Source organism: Falco cherrug, chromosome 1 (assembly GCF_023634085.1).
Source record: "Falco cherrug isolate bFalChe1 chromosome 1, bFalChe1.pri, whole genome shotgun sequence".
Lineage (NCBI taxonomy): Eukaryota > Metazoa > Chordata > Aves > Falconiformes > Falconidae > Falco > Falco cherrug.
Window position 1 is genome coordinate 25,524,654 of NC_073697.1, and position 18,275 is coordinate 25,542,928.

At 40.1% G+C, this 18,275-nt stretch overlaps 1 protein-coding gene across 1 annotated transcript; it reads left to right on the plus strand.

The window, feature by feature from the left end:
• Nucleotides 1–437: 437 nt before the first annotated feature.
• On the plus strand, nt 438–13,316 carry LOC102051299 (albumin). Its single transcript, XM_014276875.3, has 15 exons — nt 438–573; nt 2,052–2,112; nt 2,918–3,050; nt 3,971–4,185; nt 4,912–5,044; nt 6,066–6,163; nt 7,224–7,353; nt 8,282–8,496; nt 9,045–9,177; nt 10,003–10,100; nt 10,260–10,398; nt 10,924–11,147; nt 11,672–11,804; nt 12,825–12,881; nt 13,134–13,316. The coding sequence occupies exons 1-14, from the start codon at nt 489–491 to the stop codon at nt 12,873–12,875; spliced, it is 1,848 nt and encodes a 615-aa protein (XP_014132350.2). The 5' UTR covers nt 438–488; the 3' UTR covers nt 12,876–12,881; nt 13,134–13,316.
• The last annotated feature ends 4,959 nt before the right edge of the window (nt 13,317–18,275 follow it).

Below are 18,275 nucleotides of genomic sequence, written 5' to 3' on the forward strand. Positions count from 1 at the left end.
CATCTTTGTACAGTGATTTCAAATTAAAATTCTGTAATTACAAGTGAGTGTGTGGACTGAGTCCCTCCAATCTGGGTAAACTGTTACTGTACAATACCAACCTGCTTTGTTTTTGAACAAATACTAGCAAAAAAAAAAAAAAAAAGCACAGCTATAGGGTAAGACTTGGTGACTTTTTTGTCTGATGCCTTGAACTCCTTGTTTGTCATTTGATAAGGAAATTTACGCAAAACTTTATCTATTTGGGTGCTGGAAGGTTCAACCTTTTCAGGACAGAAAGGCTGAGAGTAACAAATAATATCAAATTCATTTTTGGCAAGGACAGTCCAAGTTTTGTAATGTTCTTCAGACCAAATGGAAATCTACAAGTGCCAGCTGTATGGTTAATATTTTACAGACACAGATAGTAAAGGGTATATAAGCAAATGCTTTCCCTTCAATCGTCCTAGCATTTCTGAGCAATTTAGCCCACATCATAATCTGCAACCATGAAGTGGGTAACATTAATTTCATTTATTTTCCTCTTAAGTTCTGCCAGATCCAGGAATCTGCAAAGAGTTGCTCGAGATGCAGGTAAGAAAAGACTAATTAGTTGTCTTTGCAGTCTTTGTTATATCAATTTAATGTCTTTGATGCAATTTCACTGACAATTCTCACAAGACTGATCCAAAGAGAACAGAAAAAATTGTTAACTTGAAAAGAAACTAAATGAAGAAATTGTGAGGAGATGGGTAGAACACTCAAGACAACTTAACCGGGCAAGAAGGTTGGGTGACATCCCTCTACAACATCAGTGTAGTGTGTGAAGGGATGTTGATTGTTCAGAATCTGTTACTGTGCTGGGAAGTGCTGTCTTTTGAATGGCACTTCATAAGCAAGCTCCTTGCCAGTTAAAGGCAATGCATTTCACACGAGTAGGTTAAACCCCCCAACATGTACATCTCAGGCTGGCTATAAGAAGGCTAGCAAAAAACTCCTCACTGTGTCATTTCTCCCTGTACTATAAAAATTTAGACCTTGGTCAAAAAATATTTCTGCAGGTAGTCCTAGAAACTTTTCCACTGGTATCTTTTATTTTTCTTTGAAACATGAAAAAAACCAAATTTAACAAAACTGAGTTCTCAGGAGCTGTCTGGAAATGCTAGCAAACAGCACCGAAAAATCTTTACATTCAATTTTCTGCACTGAAACCCTTACTATCAAAATGGTTATATTCCATTACGTAAAGGAATTACCCTTCATGTTTCTACTGAATGCTCCTGAATGGTGTTTCTAGAACAAAACAACCGCCCTATTGTAGCTCATTCATTAGTGTGGTTGTATGCTGCAGTACCTGTTGGGAAAATCTTGTTGGGAGTCTTTGCACCAAGAGCAGGCTATAACTGCAACCTGTATTTGTTACTGTCAGAACCAAATGAAGGGATTTATTGCTTTCCTTCTCATGAAGAGCGCAGATGATATGCACTAGGTGCAATAAGAATACGAAACTGCCAAGTTACTAATTTTGTGTTCAAAAAGAGAAAATTCTACTAATGGCTGCTCTAATTAACTGCAGCTGCATTCCTTTATTTGTAGTGTAGACATGATAACATTGTTTGTGCAAAGGATATGTTTGCTAACCCTTAACAGTAAGCTACAGCAGTCGTTTTGAATATTTGAATTAAGTATATGGTTACAGAGTAAAATACTGTATTAGAATCCTAAAAAATCATGTGCTTGGATTCCTTCAGAAAGATGAGTGTCTGCAAGAGATAGGGATGTGCAGACAAATGGCCCAAAACAGTCAGCTGAGACAACAAAGAGCTCAAAGTGTCCTGAAGAAAGCTTCAGCAGTACAACTTGCCTGGGATGGTATACCTGAAGACGGGATTTTATGAGTGCTCAGCATTTGCTTGGTCTGTTTCAGAACAATTATATCAGTCCCTTAAGAGCTGGGTGAATGCTGAACACTTACGAAAATCTGGCCCAAAGTGCCCAGAATGTATTCTTTGAGAGGTCTAGCACAGCCAGCGTGACAGCGAACATCCAGCGTTCTCTGTTTTTCTTCCTAGAGCACAAGAGTGAGATTGCCCATCGCTACAATGATTTGAAGGAAGAGACATTTAAGGCAGTGTAAGTGAATGGTCATCTTCCATTTTCTGATTGTTTTCCATCTCTGTTGATATTGGACAAAAAAGGGAAACTGAAACACACTGTATGATCTAGTGAAGAGTCTATCTGTCTGACTGGAGCCTGGCATTGAGTTGACCTTCCTCCTGCTAGTATATAAAGCCTACACGTATTTTAAGACCTGCAAAACTCACAATGACTTTCTTGGTCTCTGGGAAAAAAGACTCCCCTGATGAGAAAACACATGTTCCTTGTGTGAAATGAAAAAAACCAGGCATGAATAATACGGTGTTGATGACCTTAAGGTGGAAGAGTTATGCTGCATTGAGACATAACCAAAAAAACCCCCTAAAACAACAAACCACCAACCTCAAAAAACCAAACCTGTGACAGGTTTTCTGACACGGTTTAGTGACTTCCTTTTGAAACTGGTTTTGGGAATGGCAGGGGACTGATAGAAGGCAGCCTGAAGATAATAATTTGTAGCAATGGCAAAAAACAGCTTAGTTTATGGCATTTACGAATGTGCTGATAAAAGTGACAGAGAACTCAGATTACAGTCTTTTCTGTTTTCTTTCTAATCTGTTATTCAAGACTTTTGTTCTTGGGAAGTAAGGTTAAAAACATTTTTTAGAAAGGGAGTGAGAAGAGGAAGGATATAGGATCTGGTACTACGCTCTTCGTGGTACTCTGTTTAAGCATTTGTGCATGTCATTTGAACAAACAATTTTGAATCCAGAAGAACTTCCACAAATACTGACTGTTACATTGCTTATCTCCATATTCCCAAATGTGCTTTTTGTTTCAGTACCCTGATCACATTCGCTCAGTATCTCCAGAAGTGTTCTTATGAAAGCCTGTCTAAACTGGTGAAGGATGTTGTTGATACGGCCCAGAAGTGTGTGGCCAACGAGGATGCTCCTGAGTGCACAAAACCACTGGTAGGCAGTGGATCCTTTGGTATTGTGTTTCTCCTTATTCTGTGCAGCCACCAGTATCATCCTTGGTGAGGGTTTATACCTGATCCTTTCAGGCGTTGCTGTTATCATTGACCAATGCCCAGATTTTGGTGATGAAACAAAGAACTTATTTTTGTCAGGTTCTGAAACTCTGTCTTTCAGAAGTGCCTAAATGATCTGTGGAGTCATGTATTGGAGCCCAAACACCAGACTTTGGCCCATTAAGTTTAGCATTGCCTGGAAAGAAACTTTAGCATTTAGTACAAATAAGTGCAAATACCCCAGCTGTAAAACATAGGTCTAATTCTAGGTATTAAAGTGACCAAAGTGTATGGGGTTTCACACTGGGGTGACTTGAAAAGGTGTGTGTGTTAATTGAAGGTACTTAGTTGAAGAAGTTTTAAAACAACTCCTCTAAGACCAGGTAGCAAAAGAAGTTTGCAAGTACGTAAGGTCCCTGGATGTCTAGCAGGTTCAGCCCAGCCCTACAGAAAGTCAGGTGCTTGTGTTCTTGCAAGCTCTAACATTCAGATCAAATAAAATTAGTACATTAGTTCTGCCTAAAAACATCAAGTAGAATATAAAGTCTTGCTTCAATTCATCTACAAATTAAGTTTAGTCAGATTATAAGTAAAAGGAGATCACCGTCTTGCACAAAGTATTTTAAATTACAATTAAAATTTATTTTTCAATAAAGCATTGTAACAGTTTTGATATTGGACTACATAAAACAAAATGTATGAAACTGTGTTGAAAACACTAGATCATTCTGATTTATGGTCTAAATCTTATCCTGTAAAAATATATTTACATTTCAGTCTGGGTTTTCTTTTACAGATAAATATCTTGTGCATTACACTGTCTATAAACAATAATTCTGACCCTCAGCAACTCCCTTATAGCCCTCCATTTTCCTGGATGAAATCTGCCAAGTAGAAAAGCTCCGTGACTCATACGGTGAGATGGCCGACTGCTGCAGCAAGGCTGATCCTGAACGGAACGAGTGCTTCCTGTCGTTTAAAGTGCACCAGCCAGACTTCGTTGCGCCATACCAAAGACCAGCTTCTGATGTGATATGCAAGGAGTACCAGGACAACCGAGTGTCATTACTGGGACAGTAAGAAAAAGAGCCATTTTGTACTGTCTAAGTATTTAGACATGCAGAAGAGGGTTTCCCAAGCTACACAGAGAGTGTGTGGACATGCAGGACATTTGAAAAAATTGCAAGTATTCAACCTCATATCTGCATGTGTAAAACAGTTGTTCAGTCACTATATACCCAAAGCTCCGATCATGTTTTTTCATTCCATGATAGAGCAGGTTTTTCCCTTCAAAAATGGGCTTTAAGAGATCACAGTTTATAAATCTGGCAGGACATTTTTTTCCCCCAAAAAACCCTGAAAAATCACAGTGTTCCCAATACTGATTTAATAATTTACTTACTCCAGCTTCCCACTACCCCCAATCGTAACTAGAAAGGATAAAGAAAGATAACAGAGAAAAAAAAAAAAAAAGGCAATAGAATCTTGGTGAAATGGCCACAGATTAATTTTTCACACTCAAAATCAGAATCTTCAAGTATTTGACAGTGCATTTTTTAAAAGCATATGTACATCATACTAGGTGGCTGACAATATAAGGAGTTAATCCTTCTGTCATTGTTATTGAGTCCTGCTTTGGAAACAGTGAGGTTTAGCAGAACATCTACTATTAGCAGGCATTATGGTAGGAAAGTAGATTACATTTCTAAACTAGAAATAAAAGTTATAGAAGCTGTAAGAGATTTAAGGACATTTGCTGTTGTCATTGGAATAGGTAACTTGTCTTTTCCTTTTACTTATAGTTTCATCTACACTGTTGCAAGAAGAAACCCCTTCTTGTATGCCCCAACAATCCTCAGTCTGGCTGCTGACTACGAACATGCACTTCAAGGCTGTTGCAAAGAGGCTGATATCAACGCTTGCTTGGATGAAAAGGTATATTAAATTTTTCACTGTGGATGATAACTAAGTGATCAGTCTATTTGATCTTAGCAGCAATTCTCTTTAAAGCAAGAAGTGACTTTAAAAGGCTACATTACAGCTTATAATTCCAAAATTGTGCTTTCCCATGGTGGTTTTCAGTAAACATTTGTATATGGCTTCATAGAAACTAACATGGTAAAAAGGAATCATATTTTGATTTTTTTTAAGTAAAAAAAATCCAAAAGAATCAAACTGTAGATAATTACGTCTGTCTTCTTGTCCCTCTGCTAACACATTATCAGGCAGCTGTGTGTATTGCACAGATGCTTCAAATCCAAATAACGTGTAGCACTTGGGACTGTTCATCTGTGGTAAACTGCAGCAAGATGACATGCTAGCAAAGAGGAGCTAGGGAAATGCAGACACTTGGCAGCCTAACATGCCATCACCACATCCAACGTGTGGGTGTAGGAGAGGTCTTTCCTATTCGTTACCCAAGCAAATGGAGGAGAAAGAGTGTGAGACAGGTAAAATCTTCCTGTTCATGCACACCTTTGTATGAAGAACTTGTAGAGAATGGTCACGTGTTAGCCCTATGAATCAAAAGCAGATGACCCACACAGCTTTGTTTTTTAAAGAACTGTAGCCAAGATTTCATGTTAAGCTTGAGCATGGCATGAGCCGGGCTTTCCCTTTGTCTCAAACTCAGTCCCAGTGACTTCTGTGTAATCACTGCGGTGCTTTGCAAGACAGCTTGCCATAGGGTTTCACTGAAACTGAAGTATTTCGTGAACAGTAGCATGTCTATAGAAGAATTGCGCCATACCATAAGGTGTCATATATAGCCCAGAAGTTAAATGCTGCTTGCAGACTGGTTAGGACTGCCTAAGGGATTTTCAGTTGGCTTAGCTTTTCATCAGAGCTAACTGGACCTGAACCTGCTGTTTCTAAAGTGGGATTTTCAGACTTGCTTTTTTCTCAGTCCATTGGATGTAATCTGTTAAATGTGACAATGTTCATCCTGTTACTACAGGAAACTGACATAAGGGAAAAAGCCAATAAAGTAAGTGTGACGCAGCAGTATTCTTGTGGAATCCTCAAGAAGTTTGGTGAGAGAACTTTCCAAGCAGAGTAAGTTCCAATCAGTTTTTTATGAAAAGTAGGCTTGTTAACCTAAAGCTAAAACTGCTCAAGAGGAAAACATCATCATATATAATTCACTTCTATATGGTCAGTTTGAAAACTGCACTCACAGTACTTGGGTACTTCCTAGAATACTTTTGGCTAAGGACTATTGCCTAACAGAATAGAGATTAGTAGGTCAGTCTTTCAATGCTAGACCGACAGTGATTTCTTAGACTATTTATTTAAATGTAAAACTTCATTCTGATGGGGCTTCTGCATAAAGACTGGGCACAAAGAGCAACCTGCGTATTCCAGGCTGATAGCGAGTACTAGTAAAAAGATCAGCCATGCGAGCTACAGAGAAATGAAACTGTCTCTAGAACCAGTCCAGGAGGTGCGGAGTTAACTGATGGGGTGTCACTCAGAACTGGAGATTCCAGTGTGTTTCATCTAGTTTTGCGAGAGCTGTGCCTTGTTCAGTACCTACAGCTTTTCACAACGGGCACATCAGTAATTAGCAAAGTTGCTAGTTTGAACCTTAAAGCAATCAAAGAGTCAAACCGGCATAATCACAGTTGTTGTCAAAGGTGCATTTTTAAGATTAAAAAAATACTTTTTAGTAAGTGGATCATCTGCTTAAGCACAGACACTTTCATTCTGTGCCTAGTCTAACTAACATTGACTAGGATTTACCTTACCAGATACGTCAGCTTTGATTTAAAGGTTTAGATTAGGATTATATACATCTGTGCTAAGTAACCTAAAGATGCTTTACAGTCACTCAAGAGCGATGGGGAATTCTGGGGTGTGAATCTTACACAGACAGCTCAGATAGAAACAAGTTTGTGGTTCTTCTGTTCTTTCTGCCTATTTTAAAGGAGTGCTGGGTTACTGGTGCAGGTGTCGATGCCCTTTTTTTCTAGCCATCAGAAGTTAGATGAGAAGAATGAATTAATATTTACTTGAAACAATGAAGATCTGCAGTATTGTAAGTGTTAGTGACTTGCAAGGTTTCTATTCAATACCAAGCTTTAAAACAAGTGTATTTTTCTTGTTTTTCACCTAGTAAACTTGCTCTCCTGGGTCAGAAATATCCCAAGGCTCCATTCTCAGAAATTACTAAAATTCTACAGGATATTAAGGGTATCTACAAGGAGTGCTGTGAAGGGGACATGGTAGAGTGCATGGATGACAGGGTAAGTCAAGTATTTTTCAAAAATGTTTACATATTAGAAAAGTGTTTAGGAAAACAGTAATTTGTGCAGCTATTCGTTCACAGTCCAGGGATCTTGTACTCAACACTGCTGGAAGGTTCCTCAGTCATTGACAAACTTATGGCCAGCTCAGATGACTGCTACTGGAACTAGGTTTTGGGCCAGTTCTGGATCTGGCCTTTTAAGATCATGAGAGCAAGGAGCTGTTCCGTACAGTATAGCGCATGCGTGTGCTTGGTTGAAATCAAAACACGTATCAGGGAGACAGTCTGATGGTACTTGCTCACTTCAGATCAATCATAAGCAAAGCAAAAGAAAGCAGAGGCAAAAAGACCACCATGTGTTTGTTGTCCTGTTGCATGTACTGCCTTTAGTCCAGTTTTCCTGCAGAGCCAATGACCTCCAGAGAACAGCTTTCATGGGAGGATTAGCAAAACTGTGCAATTGTGACACGATTTAAATATTGCCTGTCTGGCTGGAACTGAGACACACTATTAAAACCAGCTAGTGTCCAGTGCCGGCTTTATGAAGCTCTGGGGTTTTTCATGTTTTGCTCTGCCTCAGAACAGAGCGCCTAGTAGGACTGACAAGTTCAATCAGGCATCCTTGTGACAGACCACTCAATGACTTTCCCTGGCTTTCCAGAGTTTGCTTGTCAAAATTTCTAAGATCAGGGGTGGGTGGCACACAGCCTTCCCTGTGCCTGTGACTATTGTGATTGACACACATAGGATGTGCCCATTCCTTGGATTATTTCTCTTTGTATGGAGACAGTATTTCTTCAGGAAAGTGCTAAGCAAATAGGTGCCCTGAATGAAAAGGGAAGAGTCTGAAAAAGAGAAAAGAGATGGATAAATCTATCTTTACATTATTATTTCATAGCTTGCCTGATAATGTTTTCATTTTATAGGCAGAGCTGATGACCTATATGTGCTCTAAACAAGAAGTTTTCTCAAGTAAAATCAAACACTGCTGTGAGAAGCCAGTTGTGGAACGAAGCCAGTGCATTATCAAAGCAGAGTTTGATGACAAACCTGAAGATCTTCCTTCACTAGTTGAAAAATACATACAAGATAAGGAAGTGTGTAAAAGCTTTGAGGCAGACCACGATGTGTTCTTGTCAGAGTAAGTAGTGCCAACAGCATGCATGCTTATATTTGAATGCTCCTGAAAATGATCCTCTCTCTTTTCTGGACTGTGGCCTTTTGCACCGCTGGAAAAACCTGTCATCTTGGGTGTCTCAAATACATATGGAGAAAAGAGATGACCACACAGAAGTCCAGTGTAACTAATGTAACTTCAGCCCTAGTAGAATCCCTGGTTTCTCATAGTTGCTTTGTGACTGTTAATGTTCAGCATTGTCCCACTTACCAAAGCTGAATTTATCAGTGCCTTTCTTTTATTGAGGGCTTTGTGCATGCCCACGTACATCTGCTTAAGAAGTATTCTGTCACAGGGAGCTGCTTTGTTCCTCTCATATTTGCCCTGTTGGCAGACAATGGAACAACCAAAAAAAAAAAAATCTACTAAAACAAAAAAACAGCATTCCAAGCTGATTGCCCAACTTGCTTGATCTCATCTGGGTAACTGTCATTGTCAATTACTGTGTTGTGCATGAAGGAAGCAGCACATTATTGGTGAGCTCTAATTCTATCTGCTTGTGTGTCTTTCAGGTTTGTTTATGAATACTCACGAAGACACCCCGAGTTCTCAACACAGCTGATTCTGAGAGTTACTAAGGGATATGAAACAGTCCTGGAGAAGTGCTGCAAAACAGACAACCCTGCTGAGTGCATCGGAAAAGCTGTAAGTGCAAAGCTTTGTTTGCAGATAACTGGAATGCTTGGTTGGTACCCATCACAAAATGGTCGAGTCGAGAAGCTTGTTTAGAAGAGCAGACAGAGAGCATTTTGAGAGACTAATCCCAGGGGAAATTCGCGTTCTGGTGGGAGATGAAGCAGTCCAGGGTCCGTGACAAGGACTTCTTAGATCACAGAGTAACTTCATTGGTCACCTTATGACATTTCAGACTAGTCTCACTCATCTGCCTGTTGCCTCTGTCTCTCAGAAGTGATTCTGCTTGTACTGAAGAAGATGATTAATAGCTGGGGAGCTGAATTATTCTCTGGGCTCCACTGCCTACACTGAGTATGACTGCTCATGGGTTGTGATGGGAACCTACATGGCCAGCTCACATAAAGATGCCTTAACTTAGGTCTCCCAGTCTTCACCTGAACTGCACAAAAGTTACAGCACAAGTTGAGTCGCTTAACTTTGGCCAAGGAATAGGAAGAGGATGTTCCCCTCAAAACCAATAGTCCTGCACTTGAAAAATATTCACCCAATTTAAACAAACAAGAAAAACCTCATTGTCTAGAAAGTAAGTCCAATAGGTAATTAATTTAAATTTCAAAAATCTTGCTGCCTTCTTAACAGAATTTCTGTTAGAACTTAAGATTTATATGAGAATCAAGTCCTCCCTACACCATCCAAGCTATATGGAAGTGCTTAGTCTTGCAAAACAGGTATCTTTTGGCTAATAAGATTTAGAAAAGGTCAAAATATATATTTGATGACTGTTAGCAGGACATCCTGCTCTAATGTTACTAATAAATTTATACTTTTTTGCAGCAAGAGGATTTGAACAAGCATATCAAAGAAACTCAGGATGTTGTAAAGACAAATTGTGAGCTTTTCACCACCCATGGCGAGAAAGACTTTTTAAAAGCGTAAGTACTTTCTGACAAATATTCTTGAGTGTAGACATGGATGCTGGCTGCTTTGGGCACATTTATTTGCTCTTCACTTCTATTTCCACTTCAGTAGTCTAGCACAGTAGAGCGTTCTTCAAATGTGAGCAAACAGTGATTTTGATACAACTTTTTCAGAATTCTGATCCGCTACACTAAGAAAATGCCTCAGGTGACAACTGATACCTTGCTTGAAATTGGAAAGAAAATGACAGCCGTTGGTACCAAGTGCTGCCAGCTTCCTGAAGACAAGCGCCTACCTTGTTCTGAGGGATTTGTGAGCACATTTTTTTATCCTCTCTACTCCTCTTGGAGATTTCTTCTGTTCTCCAAACCGTCAAATGCTTGCTGTGCAATTGTAAACTCATGGTGATTTTCTTAAACCCCAAGCTAAGCATCTACCTAACAGACTTTGAAGTCAGTTCCTTTTAAATGGGTGTGGTAACCTAAACAGTTGTCTGATGGTAGCTTGTGAAAATTTCAGCTAAACTTTGGCCTGCCTCAGAAAGAAAAAGTTGATTGGGTCTGTGGCAACTTGCATTTGGAAAAGCTAAACAGTCCAAAACCCCCAGTGTACTTAACAGATTGCAGCCCAATGGACAGACTGTTTGCAGATTAAGAAATCCCCAACTCCAGGAATATGTATTTCTTTTAAATTTTAAGTCCATGCCATTTCTGAGCAGGTGGTTAGGTCTGAGAGCTTCCACTTCCACCTGTGCTATTGTGACACAAACATCACACATTTCTTCTGTTATTGTAGAAGGTGTAACTCCCATCTGTCCTTCTTTCCTTCACTTTACAGCTGAGCATTGTGATCCAGGATATGTGCAGGAGGCAGGAGACCACACCTATAAATGACAACGTTTCACATTGCTGCAGCGACTCCTATGCTTACAGGAGACCATGCTTCACTGCTATGGGAGTAGATACCAAATACGTGCCTCCAGCATTTGACCCCGAGATGTTCAGCTTCGATGAAAAATTGTGCACTGCTACTCCTGCTGAACAGGAATTAGGGCAGATGAAGTAAGCTTAAAATACCTTGTAGAAAAACTTCCGAAGTGTAACACTTTAGAGGGGACAGAGGGAAGCTACAACCCCCCTGTTTGGTCACCTGACTGGGACTTCACTAGCAACAGAGAGAAAACCAGGTGGAACTACATGTTTGTACTGAGCTTGTCAGTGCATAGCATTGTGTAGTCTGGAAGAGGCAAAATAGGGTATTTTCTTAAAATTAGATCGGTGCCTTAACTGACCAGTTTCACATAGGTCCACTGCCAGCGCAAGTTTAAAGATGCACTTTTAATTAAAACAACATGCAGACCATTACAACAAGTTTTTTCCCCACCTGTAACTGGGATAACAGAAAATGAACAGATGGTTGAGGTGGACTGGGAGTTTGGAGTCACCAGTGGGCACAGACTCCTCTAGGCATGACAAAAAAAACCCAACTCATAAATGAGCTGTACCTGCATAGAATGATGTATTTTAAATTGGGAAATCAAACTAGGACAGGTAGTGTTAACTGTGTATTTTGGCTTTGTTTTCAGATTGCTTGTCAACCTCATTAAACGCAAGCCCCAGATGACAGAAGAACAAATAAAGACAATTGCTGAAGGTTTCACTGCCATGGTAGAGAAGTGCTGCAAGCAATCCGATATTGACACATGCTTTGGGGAAGAGGTATTTCCTATCTCCTTTAACAAAAAAAAAAACCAACCCAAAACAAAAAACATACAAGAAACACGCTAGGAAACTGTACTATGAAAGTCATGCTGCAAAGCGCTATGGTTACTTGTCCCCGTGCCCTTACAGTAAATTTGCCTGCAGAGCATAACATATATCTTGACTGTTCGGATTATAGTCATTGAACAATTCCATTCGGAAGAGTTGTCTGGAGGTAATGTAGTCCAGCCATCTGCTCAAAGTGCAGCTGAAATCTAGATTAGATAAGGTTCTTTAGGGCCTTGTCTGGAAGAGTTCAATATCAACAAGCCACAGTTGAAAAGTATGTATGTGTAGAATTTAAACTTTATCTCTAGCATATGTAAACTTCCTTTTGTGCTACAGATTTTTACAGAACTCTGAAGGATTACCAGTAAAAAGTGCATCTGGATCAATTATCAGAGGTGCCTAGCAAATATAGATATACTGGCAAGGGCAACCCAGCTGATTATGTCTTATGAACAGTCACTCAGTATTTTTTTTCCAAATTCATCCATCATAAATATACATTCATTCATTCAACATTTACTTGTGTCTGAAATAACCACAGGAGAAGTTTATCTGTAGCTGTATTGCTGAGCAAGTGCAAAGCATTTACAGAAAGTATAAATGGCAGTTTCCAGCAGCAACCTCAATATCATTTGAGGCATGGAACCGTATTACTAATATCTAAGACTGCTAATCGATTGAATCCTTTTTTATTTGTAACCAAAGAATTGCATAGGTAAATATATTACGAAGACTTAGGAAAGTATTTTATCTCTAATTCACTCTAAAAGTTTATTTTCTACCTTTGCAAAATTGAAAGATACCCATCATACAGAAGCCCACAGATTCTAAGGTTAGGAAGTACCATTAGAATTATCCATTAAACCATAAGGCAGACACAAGTTCGAATTTATAAAAGTTCTTGCTCAAGCACTACATACTTTGCTCCCTTGGTTTCTCTCTCACAACTGTTTGTGTTCCTTTTTCTAGGGTGCAAACCTAATAGTCCAGAGCAGAGCCACATTAGGAATTGGCGTTTAACACGTGGTAGGTAACAATAATAACGCATATATATCGGGTCAGCTAGCTAGCTAGCTACCCCTCCCTGCCCACCCTTCCACCCATTTAACTCCTTCAACTCAAAAAATCACCTAGCTTCCCTTTAACCGCCAGCTGTTTGCTTTCTCTAATGGTTTACCATCTGCCATTACATTACATACAAAAAGTAACGTATAGTACAGTAAAGACACTAGCATGCTACCATTTTACAAAGTAATCCTTTTTGTTTCTCTGATGTAGGTTGCCAGTGGGAAAAATATGAAGAAAAATACTTCTGTGTAACTTCTCCTGCCCATTACCTTTTTTCCTTTGGTATTGAATGAGTATTTCATAAATCTTGTTTTGTCAAACCACATGCTTTTCCAGAAATGTTTCAATTCTATTACTTTGGAAAAAAATATAAATAAAAGCTTTATAAATCTGCATCTGTCCTTGTCTGCTGGTGGCTACCGTAAGGCAAAGCTCTGCAGTGCTCCCTATACAAAATGGTTGCTCTAAGTAGTATATATGGGAAGGGATTCCATTGGGGTTTTTTTCTGTTTCTTGCTCTTGGAAAGTATGTATAAAAGAATGAGAAAGGTGGTGAGACATTTAGCTAGACTTCAATACTCTGATTCAATTACATGTTCCTTTTATGCTGTATTTCAGCAGTTATAATCACATATTAAGAGAATGTTCAAAGGAACTGTCCAGTCTAAGATGACTAGCAACAAGCTCTTACAAAAAGAAAAAACAGGTTTTTTACATCAGCCCCAAATCAAGCATCTCTTTGCTTGCAGAGTTGCAAACAGACCTGTTTTCAGACACTTCATGTCTTAAGTTATTTTCAAAACAGCTTTTGACTTTAGAGTTGCCTGTTGCAAAGCCCACCATCTAAATCATGCTCTTCATCGCAAGAAGCTCCTAAGAGAGAAATCTTTTGGTTCTATGCCACTAAAGCAGCGTGATTTTCTAGTACATGTTTGGTGTCAGTCCATGAATATAAAAGCCCCAAATCTCCTACACTTTAACAAGGACTCTTGCATTGCAGGAAGAGCCTTTGCATAATAAGGGCAGTTTTCTTCGCCTTGAAACTCTTTGTGCCTGTAGTTCATGAACTGGAAGTCTTCTCCAGAACCATAGAAACATACTCAGAATGAAACATTCAGAGACATTAGGTTGAAAATTTAAAAGGAAGAACCATAAATCTTGTGACGATTGAAAGGTTTGAACATTCAGTCACTGTAAAACATGGTTATGTATTGGTTTAGAAGAGTTTATGTGACCCCAAGGCATTCACAAGCATCTCGTTCAAGATTTAAAATTTCATGAATTTGAGCAATAGCCATTTGTCAGTTGCAGTTAAGCAACATCTCCCTTACTTTAAGGGAGCACAAACAGTCATTACCGTTATCTAATCACACCATTCCCATTATCTAATCTACCATCCAAAAAGCTGACAGTCATTCTCCACAGCTAAAATTAACCTGCTTTAGGACAGCAGAGCTGTAGTTAATTAGGACAAGTTAAACTTGTTCGAGGAAGAGGTTTGCTGAAGATTCTTAGGCACAGAAATCAGCATAAACACCACAAATCCATGAAGAATGTGGGTTTCTCATTCAATTTCCAGCTAATCCCTGTGCTGCATCACATTGTGATTCTGATGTGTGCTGGTTAGTGTCCTGCCACACTGGCATGGCTTTTGAACTGCGTGTTGAATAATTCCAACTACAAAGCAGGTTAAGAATTCCATTAAGATTTAGTAATTGAAAATGTGTTTAGAATTCATGCGCTTGTGATTTTGTGGGCTCCAGAGAGATACAGAATTAATAGATAAATTATTTCCAGGCTGCATTTATCATTTATTAATGCTGAAAAGAGTAATGTGCTAAGCAAGTAGAGTCAAGTATCAAAATACCAAAGATATGTGAAAATAATTTATTTCTTGCCACCCTACCCCATCTCTACAATTCACAGAAACCCATTTATTTCACTCTCATGTGTCACAGTACCTTTCAGTTTGCATAAAGATAAAGCGCTGCAGCACTTAAAGAAGTATCTTAAGCCTCAGTGTTGATCTGGTTTTGAAAATGACTCTTAAGAGCTTTTGCTGCCATGCTGGGCAATCTTCCTTGTATTCCTGGGGCTGTCTTTTGGGCTGTGGTTTTCCACAACTGGTATGGTTTTGGCCATCTGGGTTTCTTTTAACACGGTGACTTTCCTTTTCTCCTTGTAGAGTCTGAGCTCAGAAGGAAAAGGAATAAGCACACTGGCAGCTGTAGCTAAGACTGCACTTGTACAAAAGCATCGTAAACCACTTCGGCATCACCTGAAGGGGTAGGGAAACCTCCCCCTAATTACCTGGAACCTTTACATTTCTGCTACCGAACCTGAAAAATAGCTTCAAATTTCAGAAAGGCCAAATGTTACAGTAACTGTTAGCATGAGACCTGAGACTTGTTTTCATGCAGCAGCTTTGGTTAAGTTATTTGAAGAGTCTTTCAGGTTTTATATTCCTTCTACTGCAACTTCTAGTCCCCAGAACTCACCAAAAACAAGTACCCCAAGCGTTCAAGGGAGAAATCAAAACAAAAACCAGCACACTGATTGTAAAGCAGACATGAGTGTTTTGAAGGCCCCTCTCCTTGCCTGCGAACAGCTGGGTTTGCAACAGCACAGCCAGGGAGCCAGAGCGCTGCTGTGAGCATCCATTTTCGGCGCTGTGACAATTCACCTGGCAGATCTGCTGGTACATGATATGCCCTGGGGAGGCTGACATTTACTGCCTCTGGCTAGAGCAAAACCAGAAACACCTTCCCTAGGAGAGGGTGTCCCAGGAAACAACATGATACTGTGGTAATAGATTAGGGGTCCTCAAACTTTTTAACCAGGGGGCCGGCACACGGATGCAGTGGCAGGCAGCCATCTGCGGCTGCTTGGTTTCCCCACCCCCCAACCCCCCCGCGGGGGGGTGTCTGTAAATACCGGGGGCCGGATTGAGGACCCTGGGGGGGTGTATCCAGCCTGCGGGCCGTAGTTTGAGGACTCCTGTAATAGATGAAGATCTAAACCAGCGAGACCGAGAGCTTCATGGTACCGAGTACTACGAGGACATATGTATCTTGTAGTCTGCTCCCGTTTGTATGCCCCGTTTGCCTTCTCTTTCCTCTCCAGCACAGTACAGCGACTGGATATCTACTTGTGGTTTGTCATCTACTGTTACCCCTCAGTAACATGCAGGCTTATTTTTTCCTTTCTCTATTTTCATTTTCTGGTATGCCCATAGCTCTTTCGCATATATCCTCTATAAACGTTAGTAAAGCCATTACTACTGAACTTCTAGTACTTACCAAAACTACTCCCATAAATCAAGATTTCCAGTCTCTGGAGAAAGCCTGGTAGGAATTACACACCCATCCTTTACAAGAAACGGAATTTTGACAGCACTACCCATAAACACTAATTGATAGAAATTTCCTCAGACCTGACTGCTCTACATTAACATCTTTGCTATATGTAGATTTCTTACGCTAAGACAGAGAAATAAGCAAACACAAAATCATTAATTCTTAAAAAAAGCAAAACCTACCATTGCTGGACAAAGAACTTGCACCTGCAAGGTCCAATGTCTTCAAAGTTAGCCAGATCCAGAAATTAGAAATGCTGCTTTTCTCTGAGGTGATCAGAATGCAACATCTTTATTCGGATGCTCCTAGTGTGAAAGGGTGAGGGGCTCCATCCATTTCCTTCTGCCTTCTCCTTCAGTCTTTAATTCCTTCAGCTGACCACACATCAGACTCCCCTCCCACCTGCCTGAAGCTCCTTACTCTCTTCATGCCTGAATTACCTGACCACCTTCTCCTCTCCATGCCTCTACCACACCCTGAATCGTGAAGTAACAGTTATCCTGTCTGTAAGCATAGTTTCCTGTATCTTTCAAAATGGTGTGTATTGATAGCAGTCTTTTTAGGGGCATCTCTAAAAAGGTTTTGTTATCTCCAGGTCACTGGGCTAAGTTGGATCTCTTGGTTGTGGCATTGCTGTGTTACTTCTTGACTGCTCGTGGTCCCTCTGGTGAAATGTCATGACCTTTAAGCCCCAGCTGCTCTGCATTCATTGCTGATATTAGTGAGCTAGTGTTAGTTTCATGACTCTAGATTGGCTCTTGTAAGAAGGCTGCTAGCTGTGGCCTTAATGTATGGGAATTCCTTTAATGCATGCTTCAGCTTTCATCTGAACGCTTGGAAACATTTATATCCAGGTCATGGCAAAGCAACTGAATGATTGGGTAGCAAGAATGTTCTTCCAGCTCTCTGTACTAGCTCAGGATGCCAACCTCATGGTGCTCAGCTTTGGTACAAATGCAGTGGAGTGTATCCAGCACGTGGTTACTGGGCAGCAGCTTTGGGCCAGGGCATATTCCTGGGTTTCTAAAAAATTCCTCTTGGTCACCCAAATGCTTAAGCAATTTTCTGCTCTTAGATGTGTTGTGAAACCTTTTTGACCGCATCAGATCATAGATGCACAGAGTTTTTAAAATGTGCAAGAAGTCCACTAGTACATTTGGGTGTACGTTTTCTTAATGTAAATCTTTACAACCTGTTTGACTGCCTAGGGCTGCTCTCTGTTACCTTGTACTATGGGTATCACTTCCCTTGCACCCAGCAGGGGCTGTGGCTTTTGTGTTAATTATGGGTAAGCATCTTTAGTGGTCAATGCCGTCTAATCAACTTCACTTTTGGTACTGTCTGATTTATGATTTATTACTGTCTTTGCCCAAAGACTGAATGGGACTTTTCTGTACATTAGCATTAGTACATTGCATTTCCACTAACATAAAATTACTACACGCCAGGGATACTAGGACTAGACTGGATTAGATTGCTTTGGTTGCAGCAATGGCTCATTTGAATCTGCCAAAGTTAACTGGAGGCAAGTACTGAACCAGATCCACCAATGCATTCTGTCTGTTTTGGGCTTCCCCAGGAACAAAACCCAACCTCCTTTAGAATCCTTTCAGTGAAAGTGGGTAAAGCGCCAGGAACATGCTGAGGAAACTGTACCTCAGCTCATGTAAAGCAATTGAAATTCTATATTAACTTCCTGTGATTTTCAGTCCCAGGTGAATTGTGACGGCAGTTCTCACCTCTGCCTCAAAAACTCATTGTTAATACAAAACAGTATTCGACAACCACTGTCTTCGCTTCATATTTTACAGGAAGACTTGTAACCCAGTTCTCAGTTTGCACAATTTCTTATGCAGCTGGGCAAAACAAAAATCTGAATTTACAAGGTCCTTTCAAAACTTCCTCCTCTAAATCACAAACCTAATACTTTGTCATGCTCCCTTTTAGCAAGGGTGCATTCTGTCTGGGAGCACTCTCCACAACTTAATGGAAATTT